The 21,137-nt window shown below is 29.2% G+C and overlaps 1 protein-coding gene across 1 annotated transcript in view; it reads right to left on the reverse strand.

Annotated features, from left to right (window-relative positions):
- The window catches only part of LOC100573127, a 56,336-nt gene extending 53,528 nt beyond the window's left edge, over window positions 1-2,808 (reverse strand). Inside the window, exon 1 of the mRNA XM_003244233.4 lies at window positions 2,197-2,808. Within this exon, the coding sequence (XP_003244281.1) occupies window positions 2,197-2,682 (486 nt within the window). The 5' untranslated portion in view covers window positions 2,683-2,808. The remainder of the gene's footprint in view (window positions 1-2,196) is intronic.
- Window positions 2,809-21,137: the final 18,329 nt, after the last annotated feature.

Here is a 21,137-nt window from a genome sequence, read left to right on the forward strand (position 1 = left end):
CCCAAAAAAAAAATAAAACTTATGTTTATTAGTACTTCGTATCAACAAAACTTTAAGTTTAAATTGTATACATAAATAAATATACTATGTTTGTTATTTTTGTTGATGTACATTTTAATATCCAAAAGTTAATTTGTGATAATTTACAACATGTGCTAAATATTTATTTCAGATTAATGTTAAAACGCATTAATATCACAATCACAGTAAAATAAAATAGCGGTGGTTTCTTTTAAATTAAGAAATAAACAAAAAAGTTTTTCAAAGTAGATGGTTTTCATTTTTGTTCCAGATTTTCTTATTTATTTTATGTACTGTAAAGGCTATTTAAAAACCAAACCTTGCAAATTACTTCTTGTTATTATATACAGTGTGCGTAACCTTAAATTATGACCACTAAAACTTTGTAGAGGACTTAATAGAATCTTTTAAAAATTACTTTATATTAGTCAGTCATAACTCTTTTTTTAGAACAATGAATAAATTAAAAATCAAATTAAAATATTATGTTTAAGGCATTATAAATTATAAGATAATCGTATTTGTTATTTAGAAAAAATTACATTAAATATTATCATACTTTTATGTGGGTATAATAATATTTTGTTTGAAGCTAATGTGATTATAATATTATCCTTATAACTGCGAAAACTAATTCGTATAACATAATTTATAAACCATGTAATGTAATTTATTGTGGCTCGACTGATTTTTGTTTGGGATTTCTAGTCACGTTCTGTACTTCTACATGCAAGTAAACTATAAAAGACCTAAGTTTAATGAAATAATAGACTGAGTGAAACATCATAAAATTTCGGTTCCATAAACTTTAGAAAAAAATATTTTTAAGTTTGAACCTTTTTCTTTCTTTTCTACGATTGCAAAGCTAAAATTATGAGTACTGCAGTTATTATTGTTGTTTATGTGTCTCTAATAAATTAAAGATGATAACAGTATTATATGTAATTCAAAATTATTATTATAAGTTGTTTAGTTATTTTTGAATTTAAAATTGTACTCTACATTAGGCTAGGTAAAACTTAGACTACCCATAACATCATATAAAGCAATAATATTTATTTATTTTTTTTATCAATAAAATAAAATACTAATCAGAATCCAAGGTATACTTAATCATAGATAATAGGATCTTTAAAGAAATGAACACCAAATAAATTTATTGAACAAAATATACAGTTCTTGTTTTTTAATTAAAAACTCTAAATTAGTATTAATTCTATCTGTGATGGTTGTTATTATTATTATTGGTGAGTATCAGCTTCTGGGCAATTGGCTAAAAATTGTACACTAATATATTATTATGAACATTTTATATTTTATATAATGATAATAACGATTTTACTTGGGAAACTACTTGATTAAACATTTATTCGTGTTGTTTTTAAATAATACGTGTTAAATATAATATAATATAATATATAATATTTAAAAAAAATAAATAAATTAGATGTAGGTATGTTTAAATTTGATTTACTGATTTATTCACAAATAGTAAAATAAATAACTACTATAGCCCACTGGTATGAAATAATTATGAAACCAATTTAAGTATTTCAACTTCCGATTTAATAGAAACAGAAATGAAGGATAACATAATAATATCTCTGATAATTATCTACTAGTATTTTGTTGGTGCTGTTATTATTATTTGTATAATGAAATTGCATAAAATATAAATTCTTAGAAAAACATAATTTATCCAACGCATAGTTGAACTTAGTTTCATTTTAAAATACCAAATTATAAAACTAATTTTCACTCTTCACAATAATTGAATAACAACTGTTACAAATTCAACTAAATGGATCATGGAAAATAAAGTAAGTATGAAACAATTTTAACTATAATAAACTAAATTGTTTTAAATTGCATAAATATATTTTGTACACTAATTATACTTAAGATCAATAAATTGAATGTCTTATTATCAGTTACAAAATGTACAAATAACATTTACTTTATAAAAACGTAATTTAATAAAACGCTATAAACTATGAATTATAATTTGATTAACAAAATATCGATAACATGTTATTTTTTCCTAAGACAGTATTTTAAAATGTAATGCTCGTGGAAAATAACTAACACCCAGAGGGTTCTCAATGGGTAAAGACAAAAGATGCCTAGCCCGAAAATGTTCATAATATTCCAACTGCAATTGTGATTATCGCTTACCTTCTTGTAGAACCTCGAGTTGGTCACTTTGTGAAACCCCTTGCGGAACGTCACGTGATAGTCTTCTTGTTCTGCGAATTTGAACAGTATGCCCGTGGCTGTCCTGGTCACCGAGTACGGTCCTCTGTAGTTCATCTTCTCGCATATGGCCGTCGCCTTTTCCAGGTTCAGCTCGTTGCTGGGCGTGATGAGGAACGCGCCCTTGGCCAGAAAGTGTCCAGAGTCGGACAGCTCGGACAGTCGGTCGTCGTCGTCGTCACCGTCGTCGTCATCGTCGTGGCGGTCTCCGTCCCTGCCGCCACGATAGTCGGTTCGCCGACGGCGATCTACCGTGGTTGCGGTACCGCGCCTGTTGTATGTACCGTAACCCGACGACACCGCCGCCGACTTGTCGACCGCGGACTGCGGCGACGGTGACAGAGGACCTCCGGCCGGGGATTTCTGCAGGCCGCCGCCGCTCGGACCGGTCATCGAGGAGCTCATCATCGTCGTGGTTGTCGACAAATAATAATAACGGAAAAATGTTTAGGTATATCCTTTAGGCAAGGTAATATTATGCGGTTGACGACGCGCCGAAACGGATTGCGGTGGACTACAGTGGCCCGAACGTTCGTCCTTATATAAGACCCGATTTTTAGCCGCCGTCAAGTAGGGATTTTATTATTATTATTATCATTATCATCATTATTGTCATTCCGTATTAGCGTTTCACGGCCGACACCGTGAGGTAATCGGTATTTTTGGGTGCGTCGGCGGCGACGGTGTTCTAAAACCGTATTAAATAATAATAATAATAATAAAGACGACGACAGTAAATTCACTGCAGACATGGGTGCGACATTCAATTGGGAAGTATATAGCTCCTCCGCAGCGGATGCTGACATTACCGGGGCAATTGAAAACAAACAAAAAAAAAAAAAAACAGTGAAATAAAAATAGGAGCGTACCCACCTACGGCGTGTGTGCACACTACCGTTAAACGGACGAGAATTATATTACTACGTCACGACGATAGGTATATATACGAGTTGGATGTGTTCGTGGTTTCTCGGGAAATAGCTCCCCCGGCTTTGCACACAATAATAATGTATAATATCTAAGATGGTACGTCAGTGTGGGAAATAAATTGGTTAGGTCCGTAATAGGCACTACTGTATATACAGTACTGCTGTGTGTTGTTATTAAAACATCAAAATACAACAATATTTATATTATTGTTGCTGCAATATCTCGATGCGTTAGAAATTCGTATATTTTTTCTAATTATAAATTAGCAATATAATCTTATATATATAAAAATGGAGACAAAAATGTATAACAATTCATAAATCCAGAACAGCTGGTTCGATTTGGCTCAAATTTTTGTTCGTAACAATGTTCGTAACTGTCAGGAAAAGGTTTTTCCGAAATAAAATTTTAGGAAAATCCACTGGAAAGGTAGGAAATCTCAAATCTGTATGCCAAAAAAACAACAGTGGCGCAACAGTGCATTATATTATATTGGTTGCTATTGGTTAATCGGGCATGTTTGTTGATTTCATATAATATAAAAATGAATCGCAGAATGTGTTGCTAAGCGCAATAATTCTACTGTACGTGTGTTGTGACTGAACTCCTCCTAAATGGTTAGACCGATTTGAATGAATTTTTTTTATGCTTTTGCGTTTATTCATCTGATTTTAAAATGGTTAGGTTAGGTTGGGATTTTGTATTAATTGATTATATCAATCCACCACATGGAAGAATACGAAAACTTGGTATAACTTTGATACTTAAGAGTTAAACCATACACTAACGTACATACAGCACGGGGTCCACGATCTACCGCAGGTAGATTACTTACCTGATAATGTACTGCTGCGAATCAGAATTTTTATTCCGGGCAACGGAAAAGTTAAGATTAATTTTGAAACCATACACCGAATATTAAATAACGAATTGAAAAAAGTTTGAGTCACATATAGGTAGTTGGTACACTTAATGGGCAACGAAGTGCATGGGTTCAGCTAGTATAATATATAATTAATATATATATATCTAATATAATATATTTATTATATTTATTTGCAATTTGGCATACACTCGTCTTGTTAGTTTTGATGGACAATATTTTATATTTTTTTTCAAGATTTTATATTATCTGATCACAATTATTTTAACTATCATTCAACTAATGCATATTATTATAGTATAGACCAACCATCAGTAGTTGTTTAAACCTCACTAGTCGTTATTGTATTTTACAAGACAGTATCGTAATACCATGTACTATATGTAATACAAAAATCATAGCCTTAGTTTTTGAAGTTAAACTACCTAGGCATATAATATATACCTAGGTAGTATATTATACTATTTGAGTGAAATTGTGAGAATGTCGAATTATAAAAAATTGAAGTCTGGTGGTACCTCACTGATACCTACTATTTATATTATATTATTCCCATCACGACCGTGGCATCATTATCAACGTCTCAGTTTAATTTAATTTTTACATCTAAGACTTAAAGGATCATCGACGATGACTTTGACGAATGTGGTATTCGGTAGCGGGAATCTGCAGTTTATATTCTGTCACCGACCAATAGCACACTGCGACGGACACGGCGTACACCCAAGCAACCAAAGGTCGTCGCTTATAAGGTGTTTGAAATATGATTTTGAAATATAATATTATTAACAGACCCTTTTAACCTGGTTTTTTTTGGTACGTTGATTTAAATCATGGCACGTCTTGGAGAATCAATATCAGAGCTTCTTGGCACGCTATAATATTTTGACTTTTTATTGAACTTTGTAATGCTCGTATCTTCGTATTTACATTTTATACACACCTATCTGCACGGTAGATTGCAACAAATTGTTTGTATAGGTACCTATAGTTAAACACACCCTCGAGTTGATTCGCTCATAACATTATTAGTGAATACCATATGCTACAGAATTGCTTTTCAATATTTACTTACAAACGTGTAATTTATTTACTGTGTATTTACTATTTACACGACCTGTCCCATTTTTGCCGTACTAGTACTTAAACGAGATTCTATTGATTAATTGTATGTTCTATAAAGATGTCGTCAAGCATTTAAGGCCACGCAGTTCAGAGGGACCCTTACGAATAAGATTTTAATTGGCAATCGCCTTGAATCATATACCTGGTACAAGTTAATATCATAAGAAATATTTTGCTACGTTGATTCAAAGTTGAGTATAATCTAGACTGAAAATTTATGACTTCAATTGTGTACAATAATAATAAATATAATCGTTGGTATTATACGAGGTATCGTCCAATTCAATGTTGGAAAATTATTGTATTGTTAATGTGTTTTTCCTTAACATCTTAACCAATAATAATTTAACCAACCAAAACAAGCCTAACAAAATATTGTATTGAAGTTATTATGACGGATGTTAATAATTTCTACAGCGTCAAATTTAATAGCATTATGCCGGTTAATTCTATTAATTTATTATTATCTTAAGAATTTATTATATTGTTGAAGTTTAAATTATTTTGTTTAGAAATGTTAAATCTTCTTTGTTAAACCTTTTGTAAATATCTTTATTGTTTTATCAATATTTCCATAAAGGTTTTTGCGCTTCAAAACTTTCCAAGTGTAACCCTTCATTGCAAACTTTATTCAACAGACCATCTTATATGGAAACAATTTCATAATAATACACACACGAAAACTCCAGTGACATTTCAAAATTTTCGAATGCATATTAATCATAAATTGAAATCACAATTACCATTGTATTAGAAATCATATGCATTGATTTATGAACTTTGACTTTGAAAGGGAATATTATGTGCTCATTTATATTATGCTCAGAAAATATAAACTAAAACAAACATGTATCTAAAATTGTCTAGTTATTTTATCACTGCAGGACACTCTTATTTCATACTTAATAGATGCCCATTCAAATAATAAAATTCAAAACAAAAAATATAAAGGTAGATAGGTACATACTGAATAATAACAATCATTATTATTATAATTATTATTCATTTAATCAATGACCTTAAAAAATGGAACAACGTTAAAAATTACTATGCATAACACCACGAATGCACTTAACACACATTTAATTTGATCATTTTTTCAATTGTTTATATTTAATTAAATCTAAAATGTTTCCAATTAAAGATAAAATATTTTTAAGTACCTACCTAGTAATTATAATTTAATTGATCCTTAAAGTGATTGCAATTTCGTTTTTTTTTTTTTTATCCAAAATGTAATCCAATTAATATTTTGGTTGCATTGTTCTTATAATAATTATTGTATAAAGATAATTTAATAGTTTTGTCAAAAAGTTTCATAATAGGAATCAATAGTCATAAATTCGAAATTATACGGGTACCTGTTACTTAGTATCACGAGTACGTGTCGTTTTAACAACACGTATGTACCTCTATCTACAAAATTGTATTTATATTTATTATTCACATAATATTACTTGTAGAACATATATTTTTTGGTCAATTTAATATAGTGACAATTGTTTGTATTTTTTACTCTCTTACTGAGTGTGTTTCTCTCCTCTTGGACTTTCTCATACCACATTAGATGTTTGTATCTTTTTTGCAAACTAGTAAGAAAGTGTGAAAATGTAAACAAACAAAGGGTAGAAAAGCGCACTTGTCCGTTCTAAAGGTTCATTTCTACAGGTCTGTTTATTTTGTTGGTTACACCGACCATGACATGTTGCTATTATCGTTTTTTTAAATATATATATATCCAAGATGATATATAAAAAGAAAACTCTTTTCAGTGATCAATTCATCCGTAACCCAATCTGCTAGCATACCATCATTTTCTAGGGACAGTAGCAATATAAAGAAAAACCCTTGAATTGGATGAGAAAAAATAGTGCTTATGTATATTGTATATAATATATTATTATATATGTATTTTATTTTATTTTTTTTTATAAAAAATTGGAATATTCGATGAAAGAAAAAAATGGTGATCGTTAACTTTGTGAAAAATATAAAACGGTGTAGATTTAACGGTTACGTGGCATATTAATCAAAGCGACATGAAATGATGAGGTGTTGGACATTATTGAAATATTGATATGGAACGACGGGTTATAAAAAATCAATCACCATAAAAAATGTATTTTCTCCAAAGAAAATTGTATTCATTTTATGCGAATAATAATAATCAAAATTATTAATTAATATAAATAATTTACACTAGGTAGTTATTTTAGTATTACTATTGTTAAAATAATTTGTTATTTATTAAGTGTATAATGTTGGAAATAAATAATAATTCAAATAATATTAAAACATTGATTATTATTAATAGTCGAATAAAAGTAAAGAACACAATGATCGAACAATTATTTATAGACAGAAACTTAATATTTTTTTTATCTATATTTAAGCTATTTCAGTGAATTTTTATTTTTAGTCAGTGTTAAATTTGAAATATTTATAATAAAAAATTTTTATTTTATTGCGATAAACAGACATGTAACTTATTTTAATGTTTTTGACATCACCTATTTACATTTGCATAATTGAAATAATAATAACACAAATAATATAGATTTTAATGAACTTTGTATTGTTTTTTTAAATAAAATATGTAAATTACTTAAATAAATTATGCTCACTGTTTTGTATATAAAAATATAGTTATTCATACGGTTACATATTATGTTTGATTGAAACAGACAGTTCATTAAAAACGACACTCAGATTTAATCTAAAATTCAGTATTTAACGTTTATGTTTCATCAACTCATATTACTTTTTTTTTATAACTTTACTGTTATAGTATTACCATATTATAGTATGCATATATATTTATATTTTTTTTGTATTTTGATATTGTTTAAATTAATGCTGTTTGTTGCATAAAGTAAGCTTTTAAATGTGTTTTATTAAATTTAATCAAAATAATGCTTATATCTTCTAATCAATGGACATATTAGACATTATGGACTAAAAGACGTGTCTATTTAGCTACCTACTAAAAGGTATAGTAAACAAGAGTTAAGTAATATTTGAAATAAACAGATATCTATCCAACGCGAATTCCGTTGAAACATATTTTTAAAACAGTCTTTCTCGATTTATATCCATAATTATACTTACTGGATAGGATATATAATTATTACCTATCGTTATTCTTTTACAATTAGTTGATTAATATATACATTTATGAGCAAAGCAACGCATAATTATTATTAATTTAATCAAAGAGCACTGAGCACTTAATAATAATTTATACCAATATTAGCATATCGTTAAGTTTTTTTTTCTAATGTGGAACCTACATTATATTTTGTTCGTTTGTGTGTAGGTACATTGATCTTTTTTTTTTTATTAGATAAAAATAGAGTATTTACATTTTACAATCTCTAATATTTATATATACAATACAATAAGTAAATTTGATAGCTAATATAAGGTACATAACATGAAACTGCGTGAGGAGGTAGGCCCACCAGTGTGGATACCCACTATATACATTGATCTTACGCGACTTTAAGTGGTAATTTTATAAAAAGTTATAACTGTAAATAATTAATATAATATAACTATTATAACCTACATAATTATTTTAAAACAAGGATAATTTCATCGCATGGAGCAGAATCTAACTAGGTCAAATACATTTTATAAATAGTTCAATAGATACAATTTCTCTACCTATCTAATTTACATAGCCAGCCAATATAGACATATTTAATCTTATATACATTTTAACCATCAATATTATGAGACCGACAGTAACAATGAGAGTTTTTTTAATATATATTTTTTAAATTTTTCATTACTACGAGACCAAACCAAACGTAATTCAGGCAAGTCACGTAAGCAACGCAAGCAATTAATTATTTTTAAATTCGCCCGTAGAAATATCGTGGGTTGGGGGTGAGAGACATTTTCTTTCCACGCCGCGCTCCCGGTTTGACTGGCTGGGTGGTGGACAAAAGAGAATTGAGAAAAACTGTCTGCAGAGAGAAAACCCGTAAACTAAACGTTCCTCAAGTAATTACTGTCTGAGGCGAGAATTAGACCGATGGGAATTTAAAAAAGAAAAAAAGCCGAGGAGAGAAGAAAGTTTACCGAATAAGAGCACTTGCCGCCATTTCGTCTGTCCAAAACGAAGAGGAAATATTGCCTGTGCGCAAACAGTAGTTTTCTTTTTTTTCTCCGTGGGTACCAAATTAGATTTTCCGGTACAACAAATGACCGTATAATTCGTCTTCAACGCGGTTATGTTACTACGTCTTTTGGTGTACACAAAAAAAAAATAAAAACAGTAAAAATAAACCATGGCATCATAACGCAGGACAACAACAAACAGCAGTGGATTTGTGGAAAGAAAATCAACCGCAGGTATAATATGATAATATACTATAGTACTGTCAAGTGATATGACGAGTTATTAATGTTAAATATATAACCTAATTTTATGAAGTATTGTTATTGTTTTTTATGGTGAACAATATTGTAAGTGTTAGTTTAAACATTTAAAAAATTATTAGAGATAATATACAAATTGTATTATAATTACCAAAACACAAAAACAATATAATAATAATAATTAGCATAAGCAAAATTTCATCATTTTGCAAAATAATACTGACAATGTTTTGATTGTTATTTTAAAAGTAGACTAATAATATGACCATAATTTGATTTATCAATGTCTCATAAAAATTTCGTGTTATAAATAATACTGTAATGTCTATAATATTAATTACCTGCAAAAGCACTTTGAGAAGACTCAAAATTTACAGTTATATAGTTAAACGTTAAACGCATGTTTTGTGGTTTTAATATAAACATTAAACATAAACTTCCATAGCATTAGAATCAATCTACATTTGTTTTCTTATATTTCCCAACGAAAGAAACATTTTGCTTATAGACGAAAGCTGCTGATAACAGAGCTTACCTACTCCTTTGAAGCGAAATGTTGAAACAACGAAGGTATTCATTTGATAAATTGCTTTGGTAACGTAATTTGTGATAAAGAAATTTTATTGATTTGTATGAAGTTATGTAAAGTCAAATTATTCGTACATTTTACAATCTCCTATGGTACAACAGAGTTTCAGTTAATGTATATTTTCTTTTTATATGAAGTAAATCGATGCATTTTATTTTGAATTCAGTGAGAAAATATATACTTTGATGGTAAAAAATAACAAACAAAAACGCAATGGTGTACCAACCTACCTACTTTCTTTCGAGCACTTTTTCACTTGTACATATAAACACATTTATTCCAGGATATTAAATCGTTTTAAGGATATTGGTGTATCCTGAAAAAAATAACTGAACAAATAAGTAATTCGAAAATCAAAATGTATACACAACAGTATTAAGTGTATAGTGTATGTTACCGTAAGTAATTTTACTCCGAGTTGATTTATTTATAAAGCATTCAACTTATAAAAATCATTAAAAATAAAAGTAATAATAATAGTATTTTTTTTTTACAATCAAAACTCATTTTAAATATGTAATAATATGGCAATATTCATGTTTAAAAAAAAAAATTCTTTTTATATTTTTAACTATATTCTGTTGAAATACACATAAGCTAAAAAAAAGTTTTCATTTTTAAACTTAGACTTTATAATATAGAAAACAAATGAATTTCAGACAGTAATTTTTATAAGGTTTTATTTTGATAAAATAATAACACCTATATTCGTTTATTTAAAAAAAAAACAGAATATTATAGTATACGAACTTATCTCTTTTCCTGAACTCATCTTATTTAAAAGAAAAACACCATTAAACCATCTTCTATTTAACTATCAAAGGTATTTTTCTCTGAATATATTGATTTACTTATCTAAATCTATTTTTTTTAAATTTTTTTTTTATTGAGCTTATGCATGCCAACTATGGCCATTAGCTGTTTGTTGTTTTGTAGGAGGAGACGACGGTTGGTTGAAACACGTGCGTGTTTGTAGGTTTCGCAGAATTTCAAGTTGGGCACCAATAGGTTTCTGCCACAGTTGCTTGCCCAGAGAGAGGAGCCGCCCGTGGTAGAAGTCCGCTCGGCCACTCCATCCCCCTAAATCTATTATTATTTAATGGTTTAACATTGAATTATTTTCTATATGAAATATCAATATATTATATTTGCCAACACAAAATAAAAATACCTAAATCGTGTTTTAAATTTAAAACTAGTGGTGTAACACTAATAAATCTATTATAATTAGAAGTAGTATTAATATGTTTGGTATTTTAGATACCTATTTTAATTGAAAGGGAACTTTTAAATTTAAATTAAACTTTTAAATATTTCTATGATGTTGATTTGTTTTTATTTAGCAGTTTCCAGGCCAATTTTAATCTTTTCTAATGTCCGATATGAATACCTCAGACAAATTATCATTGTTAATTTATCGTATTAATTTGTATAAATACATTTTATTACCTAATTTTATATTTTTCGTAGGAGGGTATGTACCTACCCTGTTATTTATAATATATTATATTTACACGCATAATATATAGTACCTATATAAAATATACATATAAATTTCACGCACACGGATTTAGTAATGCATTGCTCTTCCCGGCAATAAATCATGCCCTGGCCCGGGTAGCTGGGGCTTATCCGAATTCCTTAGATTTACGGTTACCAAGAGCTTTCTAACTCATGTTATTAACCCATCCTGAATGTTAATTACCATACCAAACTGTTGGTACGCTAAATCGTGATATATAGCGATACAAAATTACTTGCGAAGCAACTCCGTTCCTATAGTACTATATAGATTTTCAAAATATTCATACATCCTACATTTAAATTTATATTTTCGCTTTATTTTTAAATTTTTTTAAATTGTATAAAGTATAAATAAAAGGTTTTAAAATATTTACATACCTATTGTTGGAGTTGGAGAAACCAAACATAATTATTATATTTTAATGCTTAGAACCTATTTATTTAAAATCTCCATTAAATTACATTAAAATTATATATCAAAGTCGTTATTTTACTTACAACATTTTCGCTTTTTAATTTAACAAAACATTTTAAATAAATGTACCTACACGTATCATAATGATTAATGGCGTAGGTATATTTGTAAAAACCTATATTTAATAAGAGAGTAGAGCCATACTAATATATTCTTTATAATATAAGTTTATATAATTACATAACATTATATACAATTATAATATACAGCCAATGGCGCCGAACCTATAACCCAAGAGGGGCGACTGCCCCCCCTTTTTTTCGGTGGGTGGGGTCGTGGGGGTCCGTGGGTACCCCAGCAAACTACTTATGAATTATGTTCCTAATAATCTATTAATATTTACATATACAGCACTGAAGCAAGCGTAAACGGAGGTGGTGGTCCGTATAACTTTTTACTTGCCCCCCCTTTTAAAATATAGTTCGGCGCCACTGTATACAGCTAAGTACATTATGTATTAATCAAATATTTCACGTTATACATCAACATTAACTGATATTGGGTTTTATTGAAAGCTAATATCCAACATTTAATTGTAAAATAATATGATATAGGTATATTGATATTTCACTATATTTGTTATACCTACCATGCACGTGCACTGTATTTCAATCGAAATTATTATTTATTGACTGTTAAAATATGTTTTTCTATTGTGGTTGTTCTAGTCGAACTCATACACAAAATCCCAAATCCTTTTCAGTAATTATATTTCATGATATTTTTATTTATTTAAATTGTATGTATTTTTAATAAATGAAACAAAATGTCCAGAGCCAATGAACAAACCGATCATGAAGCGTCTATACTGCCTCATCTACCAACGTTTTACTCTTGAACATAAACTCGTTCGCAGACATTAAAATTAATGTTAAAATCACTAAAACTCCGAATCAAATAAATACAAAAATAGTACAATACAGTTCTAAAAAAGCGGGAAAGTGGAAGTCGCTCTGCTGTATGGTAGGTAACAAGTGGGTGACTGTAATGTATGGTACTAAATTTGAATTTAATGATATACATGCAGGTATGGTAATTTGATTTAGAGTTACACCAAAAATCAAAATAGATGTCCCCGTTTTTCTTACATTTTTATTTTTTTGTTTTGTCTGGCGCTTTTTAAAACAACTAGGAATTTTAAATTTTGACCTCCCAATGCATGCAACAACTAGATTCACCGTCTCATCAAATAAAATACTGAAGGTAAAAATCGAAGTATTTTACTGTCCCAAAAAGAGACGAAAGACACAAAATTAAAAATATATATGAAAAAATACACACATCATTGTAAAATAAATACATTCATCGCAATTCTCAGAATCTAAAATAAAGGATGGAACTAAATTGATCTGTCAACAAAAATTACGAAAATTCCTAACATAATATTATTTTTACCTTAATATGCTAACAAAGTAAGAATGCTTATAAGTACATCATGTATAATATTAAAAATATCATCACCGTATTTCATAAATACGAGGTGTCAGGAAATAATCATCATATTCAAAAGTCATAATGGAACGAGAAAATCACTTGGACTTTTAATCGAATATCGATACAATTAATTTTCTAAAAGCACTAAATCTATATTATCATTTAATAGAATTACCCAAAGAAAAAAAAATTTATATATTATATAAACCAACCTTGTGAAGGTATTACAATTTCCAAGATATAATCGGCACCAGTTTATAATGTTTAAAACAAAATAAAAATTGTATTTTATTTAATTAGATTTACTTTATGACTTGTCAGTGATTGTAAATAGAAAAACTAAATCTTTTATTCTTTGGAAGAAGAAAATAACATTGGTTCATGAATATACGTTTTTAATAATTTCAAGAACATTATTATACTATAATATTATTTACGGTTTAGTTTTCGTGTCCATTTACGATATTATGTTATATTATACGTATATATATAATAAAAATAAGATTAATGTAATAATGCCTTATGGAAATCATATCATGATAAAAAAATAAATTAGTTCTTATCATTAATGGAGGCATTAGGTACTAATGTATTTCAAAATTATTCAACTATTTTAGTTTTAAATAAAATTGTTCTTTAATAAACTATATATATAGTTAATGGAATAAATATCTCAACGCATACAAATATATACCTATTACAATCAATTAAGCAAACATTTAAAATATATAAATACTAGAATTTTTTACTGTGTTACATAAACATGGACCGTCATTTTTCTTATATGATAACAGCTTTAATAAAAACGTTTATACGTCATAAAATGATCTTAGAAATATTTTTGTTCATATAATCACATTTTAATAACACAATTTTTATTTCTACGTTTGTTGCCATAAAAACATGAATGACACTTAGTATTTGATGATAAAATATATTTTCTATGCTTCTATAAAAAAAAACGTATTTTTCTCGATTTCTAGTTCAATTTAAGTGTCTGTATTTTATATTTTTTTTTACAAATCTGTTATTTACCAAACTGTTGCTTGTACCGTCGAACAAAGCCACGAATAGAAATATAGAAACTTCAATAAAAGTTCCCATTTAACCTGCATTTAATGGATTCTACAAATTAGTTTTTATTTTCAATTGTACATTACTTACTAAGATTTAAAGTACAAAATCGGCATACATAGACATAATTTTCATTATTCAAATATTACACATCTAGCTACAACTCATAATATAACATTTTATAACTGATCATTTTTCAATTTAAATAAACCTGTGCTAGAATTTCATTGCCTGATGCCTGTTAGTTATCGTTTAGCATAATATTGTACACATTTCGCTTATCCGTTATTCTATTATCCTAATTTTCGGATAATAAGAATAATGTAATATATGTTACATTATATTTCACGCGTGGTAATCCTATGTATGCATTATTTAATAGGGATTAGCTCTAACAATACTTTCACAGTTGTATGGTGCCATGGTGTATGTATTTATTATTTTATTCTCTCTGTAAACACACACACTCGTTCTGGATATTATATTATTATTTACATGCATGCGGGCCCACAAATTACATAATATATCAACATAATGCTGACTCGTATAAAATTAGATCCATTATTAGTAGGTCTGCGGTCTAGACAAACGGCCATAATAATTTTGATCGAATGAATATTTCTGGCGTACAGTGCGAAACGCGTATATCAAATGGCACTGTAAAACAGTTCAAAAATAAAACGATTATAGTAACAAAAGGAATAGTGTTGGATGACATCAAAATAATAATAGAAAAATAATAATACACAAAATGGCTCAGTGATAGCTATAATGCATAGCTTGACTGGTACGAAACGAGGTCGAAAGCATAAATTCTAGTAACAATATGGTTCGTTTATATATCTACTGCTGTGTAACAAACTTGCTGCTGTATGTAAGGGTCGGGAGATTGTTGGAGCTCAACGAGGAGGATGGTCGGGGGCGGGGGGGTCAAGGGGCTGGTAGAGGCAAAATGTGTAATGGTTCCACAGTTGTACTCTCCCGGCATACCTTCATCCGACTCTCTCATACAGGCGTATATACGACCTATTCCTCCCGACACTCAATCCCTGTGCACGGGGTCCCGAGTCCCGAGACTCTATTACCGAACCGGCTGATAGCAATAACAACACTTGAGGACCACGACCACGGTAATAATAATAATAACAGCAATAACGCGGAGCCTACACTCGTGTAAACGGTCTGGTAGTTAATGTGTTTTCACCACTGTGAAAACCCACTCCAAAATCAACCACACACACGTCCCTAACGCCATCGACCAATAATTGAATGGCAAGCCAAAACTTATACACCTGGTACACTTGAGTGGTGTCATTTTAATTGAATAAAAACTGGATGTTAAATCGTCATATTTTTTTTTTATGCAACTGGCCTACAAAGCAAAACGAAAATCATGTTGTATTGCGATTTGAAAATAAATTGTGCTGCGTTTTAATATATGACTTATAGTCCCAGTATGTGATAAGTTTAGATTTAGTTTAGCTGTTACAAAATTAAAAGTCAGCATGGAATATTATTGTTCAACTATGTTATATTTTTAATCTTATTCAACATTTTAGTAGGTATACCTACTACATACAACATAGAAACAAGAATATTATTCCAGTCGTTAATTCATGCGTATAGATTTGACTCGGAGTTACTATAAATTACAATCTACATTCTACAGCCGTAATACAATATTAACGATTGAAATATAATGACCTGTACCAGTATTTTTAAATTTATTTTTAAGAGAGAAACTATAAGCATTTGACTAATATTATAAGGTTCGAATCGGAAATTTAAAATTCCGTATCTGTAATATGATATTCAATCAAATCCAACTTAAATAATTAATAAATGTGAACCCAAGTATTAAGGTCAAAGTGTTTTGTTGAAGAATCTAAAATATCGGATCAAGAGCAGACTGGCTGTGGGTTGAATAAAATTAATAAAATATTTAAAATTGGTGCTTGGAAATATTTTCATATCACATTAATTCATTAATTTGATAATTTGAAACTATCTACTGCCACAAGTGTCCAGGGGTTTTCAAACCTTGGAACTAGATAATGCAGTTCAAGAATAATATCTTGCCACCTTCTCATGTACCTATGTTCATTTAATGTTTTGTTTAAGAGGACGCCACACCCGCATTTGTTGTCTCCGTCTTACAAACGCGTAACATAGCAAATTTACGCTCAGCAGTTCACGTTTTATGCCGTTAGCTTAACAATTAGAGTGAATCGACCTATTATGAAACTTGATGGTAAGAAGATTATCTGTGTTTGTATGTTCGATAAAGTATAAACGAAAGAAGAAGAAATAGATTTAATATTGATTTACTTATAATTTAATATTATTCAAGAACACAGTTGATATATTAAAGATATTTGAAAACAGAAAAAGTACATTTATTATTTAAGACACAACAATATTATACTGAACATAATATATTATATAGCTCTATGACTGTCGCCAAGGGAGAGTGCTGTTGTTGTGTAGATCAGACCGATGGTCGATGGATGTCATCCGAGCCGAAGAAACAATTTATTTAGAAAAGGAAATAATAATACATGGCCACAGATGTTAACTTTTGATTTAAAAACTTTTAACTTATTTGAAGGCAATTTAATTGAATTAACTTAACTTGCCACAGTTAATATTATTTTCATAAAGAGGACGTGATACCCGCGTGTATTGTCTCCGCCTTATACAAGTGCAAGTGCGTAATATATCAAATTTTACGCTCAGCAGAACACGTGCAGCTCCGTTAGTTTAAAAATTAGACCGAATTAACCTCGAATAAAATCTAAAGGTAAGATTATTATCTAGGCAATATCGTGGGCTTTTTATTATATTTTAATTTTAACGCGAGTTATGAGTATTTTAAAATTGTAAATTGTTTGAACATCTTAAAATACACATAACTCGCTTTAAAATTAAAATATATTCAGATTTTCAAATATTAATACCAATAGATATTAGGTATATAGGTACATTAAACAGTTTATGATAAAGATAAACTTACATTGATAGTAAAGACCAGTAAAATACAAGAGAAATTAGGTGCCTATAATACATTTTTGTATTTATATAGGTAGGTACCAACCTATTAGTTTAAACAGTAGGACCTACGTTAAATCAACTTAAATGTACATTTAGTACATATAAATCGATAAAATTCGCAAATAACTGTAGAACTCAGATATTGTCACTTGACATACTAAACCTAATCATAATGGCTAATATACATATACTATTACTTCATACTTGTTAGGGATGAAAATCATAATATACTTACAATCGCCCATTTGTATAAAAAAAAACAGTCTTGAAAAAGCTGGAGAATTGAACATCAGAAGAATATTCAAAACCTGTACAAGTAAATACACAGATCGTATAGGTAATGCGTACTAATGTAAACACTTTTATTTTTTAAACGCTGATTAATTATGTAAGATGTTTCCCATAGTTGACTTTTATTACCTATACAGTAACATTAAATTTCAAATTTTGTAATTATTATTCGAGTCTGCCGCGGGTGGCTCTACAGATATTATATTATTATAGTCGTCAGTCTTACCTCGTTTCTCGCAGTTCCCGTGCATGAAACATTTGGCAATTTAATTATGCATAATGTGAATAATATCCGTGGTTTCTAAGGGTACACAATAATTTATTAGTAATTCGCTCACGAACATCGGGCATAGAAACTTACGTAAGCAAAGGATAGCAAATAATGTTTGTACGCAATTATGTGTTGTTTGGGCGTGTGCCCTATACGTTAAACTTCTACTTTATAAGGGGCTATAACGTAGGTATAGGTATACTAAAATCAGACAACGTGGTTAATTAAACACTGCCGTTCGGACGTTAAAACAAACATTAAAACGTAGGTAGGCACTAAGAACATAATATTATAATTTATAATACCAATAAATACGAAAAAAAAAAACATTAAGAATACCTATCACATTTCACCAATACATCGCAATAGATTTCCGTTATTCCAGCAACTCGACATAATCAATATATTATAATAAATTATATTAATATATAAATATATATACAGTGGCAGCTCAAGACAATCATTGTGAATCAATCTCTGACAACTAAAATCGGGTGGCAAGTCACAAGACAATCCCGTACAATTATCAAACTGAAAGCAATATATTAATATTATTGCCAAATTATAAGATACCGAGAAAAATACACTTGCGACAATAACGTAGCTAAATAGCCTATACAGAGTTCCGTGTTATCGTTATTATAAAATAATTGAAAGACTTGAAAGTTGAAACTATTCGAACTAATAATAATATATTAAATACATATATTGGCTGTTTTACATTTGAAAAATAAATAAATGATAATACACATCTCATATTCTAACAAGGCAGATTCATTACGAAGAACCTTGTATAAAATTGACAAGATTTTTGAGCCAGAAAAAAAATTTTTGTCGATATTTATAAAAAAGAAATTTAAAATTTCAATCGACTTCAAATAACTCAAAAAGATTCAAAATATTTTAAAAGTATTATGTCTTTACACAACAAGTATTAACGTCAGTAGTGGCGTCAGGAATTTTATCTTTGGGGGGGGGATGGGCATTGGGGGCCTTTGAACATTTGGTAGGGCCAAGGTAAAGTTCAAACCGTGGTCTTCTTCCCACTCATAAAGCAATAAAGGTGGGGCCAGGGGGCTAACACACTACCTATTGTAAAGATTGTGTTGCATATTATATTAAGTTTCCACATAACAACACATAATAATTGGTTTTCATTTTAATTGGTAATAAATATAATATTATATAGGTATATTATTTACACAGTATTTCAATTTTACAATCTATTCTTTTAAAGAAAATTGATTTATGTTTTCTTTTGTAATGAGGTGGCCAACTGCCAAGAGGGCAAAGGGGTTGCTCAGGCCCCCCTGGCGCTGCCACTGATTATCGACATAAATACACAATAATTGTCAATTATATTGACAGCGTATGTGCTGATTTGACAGTCAGACTATAATTGTAGATCGATAAGCGGGTAGGCGCAATACCTACTTACTTTTACGTAAACATAGTGTGGAGTTCATAGAACAGTAGTTATAATTATTATTATTTTAGATTCAGAGCCGAGCGATATTATCACTTATTAAGTGTATTGATTTTAAGATGATGTGTGCGTGTTTTTTTAATTCCTTTTTCTGTCTATTCTCACATTTTGGGGCAGAAAAAATGTCACCACACCGGTAAACATATTGATATACTTACATTCACGTGACCAAAACCTTCAGGTTTCAATATACTATTTTATTGAGATTTTGTACGTAACAAAAAAATTGTTTGTTAATGTTCTTTATGGGTCCCAGTGGATCCAACACTCCCTGCACGTGGACATGATCATGTTCAGTGGGGCCATTATTATGTTGAAATAAATAAAATCGTACTCTTATTAATGCTAAGAACAAGAAACAACATTTTACTGTGTAAACAGAATAATTTTATTAGATCATAATTTGATGAAAATTTTTTAAACAATTTTGATAATAATTATGCCGAAAAAATGAGATACAATACAACTATGTAGTTCACCATGTGCCCATAATGCGTCCATGTCCTTTTTATTTATGTGACTTATTAAGAATATCATACATTTCATCATTATATAATTTATATAGGTACCTACCTAATATATTTTAACTTCATTATTTTCTGTCCAATGTATCTAATGGAAAAATTCGTTCATTAACTTATTATCTACTTAAGCAATGTCGTAGCGATTCAAATGTCTACATCTGTTGTTGTCTAATGATTTCTTATTTTTCGGTTTTTCAATATTTAGCTTGTATTGTGTATTTACAAAATGCTACTATGGTAGGTAGGTACGTCATTTGTTATTTTTGTAATTTTCTTCATTATATAAGTACAGAGCGATTGAATTTGCATTTAAAATAATTTTTTAATTTTTAGTATGAATTAAGAGGACGTCGAAGGTTAATTTTTTGAATGTCAAAACAACGCCTCGGACTTCCAATAGTAGGTACTCAGGAATTAATAATGGTATAATAAATCTAAATATACCCAAAGAAAGCTTAGAATATATAAATTTTTTTCGACTGCACTAATTTTTTAAACTGTAATTATCTTACTAATAAACGTTGAAATTCTTCAGTGTATATTCCGGATTATAATCTGTTGAAGTTATACTTCTGAAAAATGCAGCAGGTCGCAAGTGAGTACCTACACTGAAACCTGTATAGGTACGAGGTACCTAATTATAATCGCAGAGCAAACAGTCACAGGACCATAAAAAGTGTCTATTATCGACAGACTTAAGTATATTTTTAATCAAACTTGCTAGCTCTAAATATCTATATTTACTGAAAAATATATAATTGTATTTTTAAGAAAAACAAACCGGAAGGCAAATATTTGTAGACTGATTATATTATTACAT

Source organism: Acyrthosiphon pisum, chromosome A2 (assembly GCF_005508785.2).
Source record: "Acyrthosiphon pisum isolate AL4f chromosome A2, pea_aphid_22Mar2018_4r6ur, whole genome shotgun sequence".
Lineage (NCBI taxonomy): Eukaryota > Metazoa > Arthropoda > Insecta > Hemiptera > Aphididae > Acyrthosiphon > Acyrthosiphon pisum.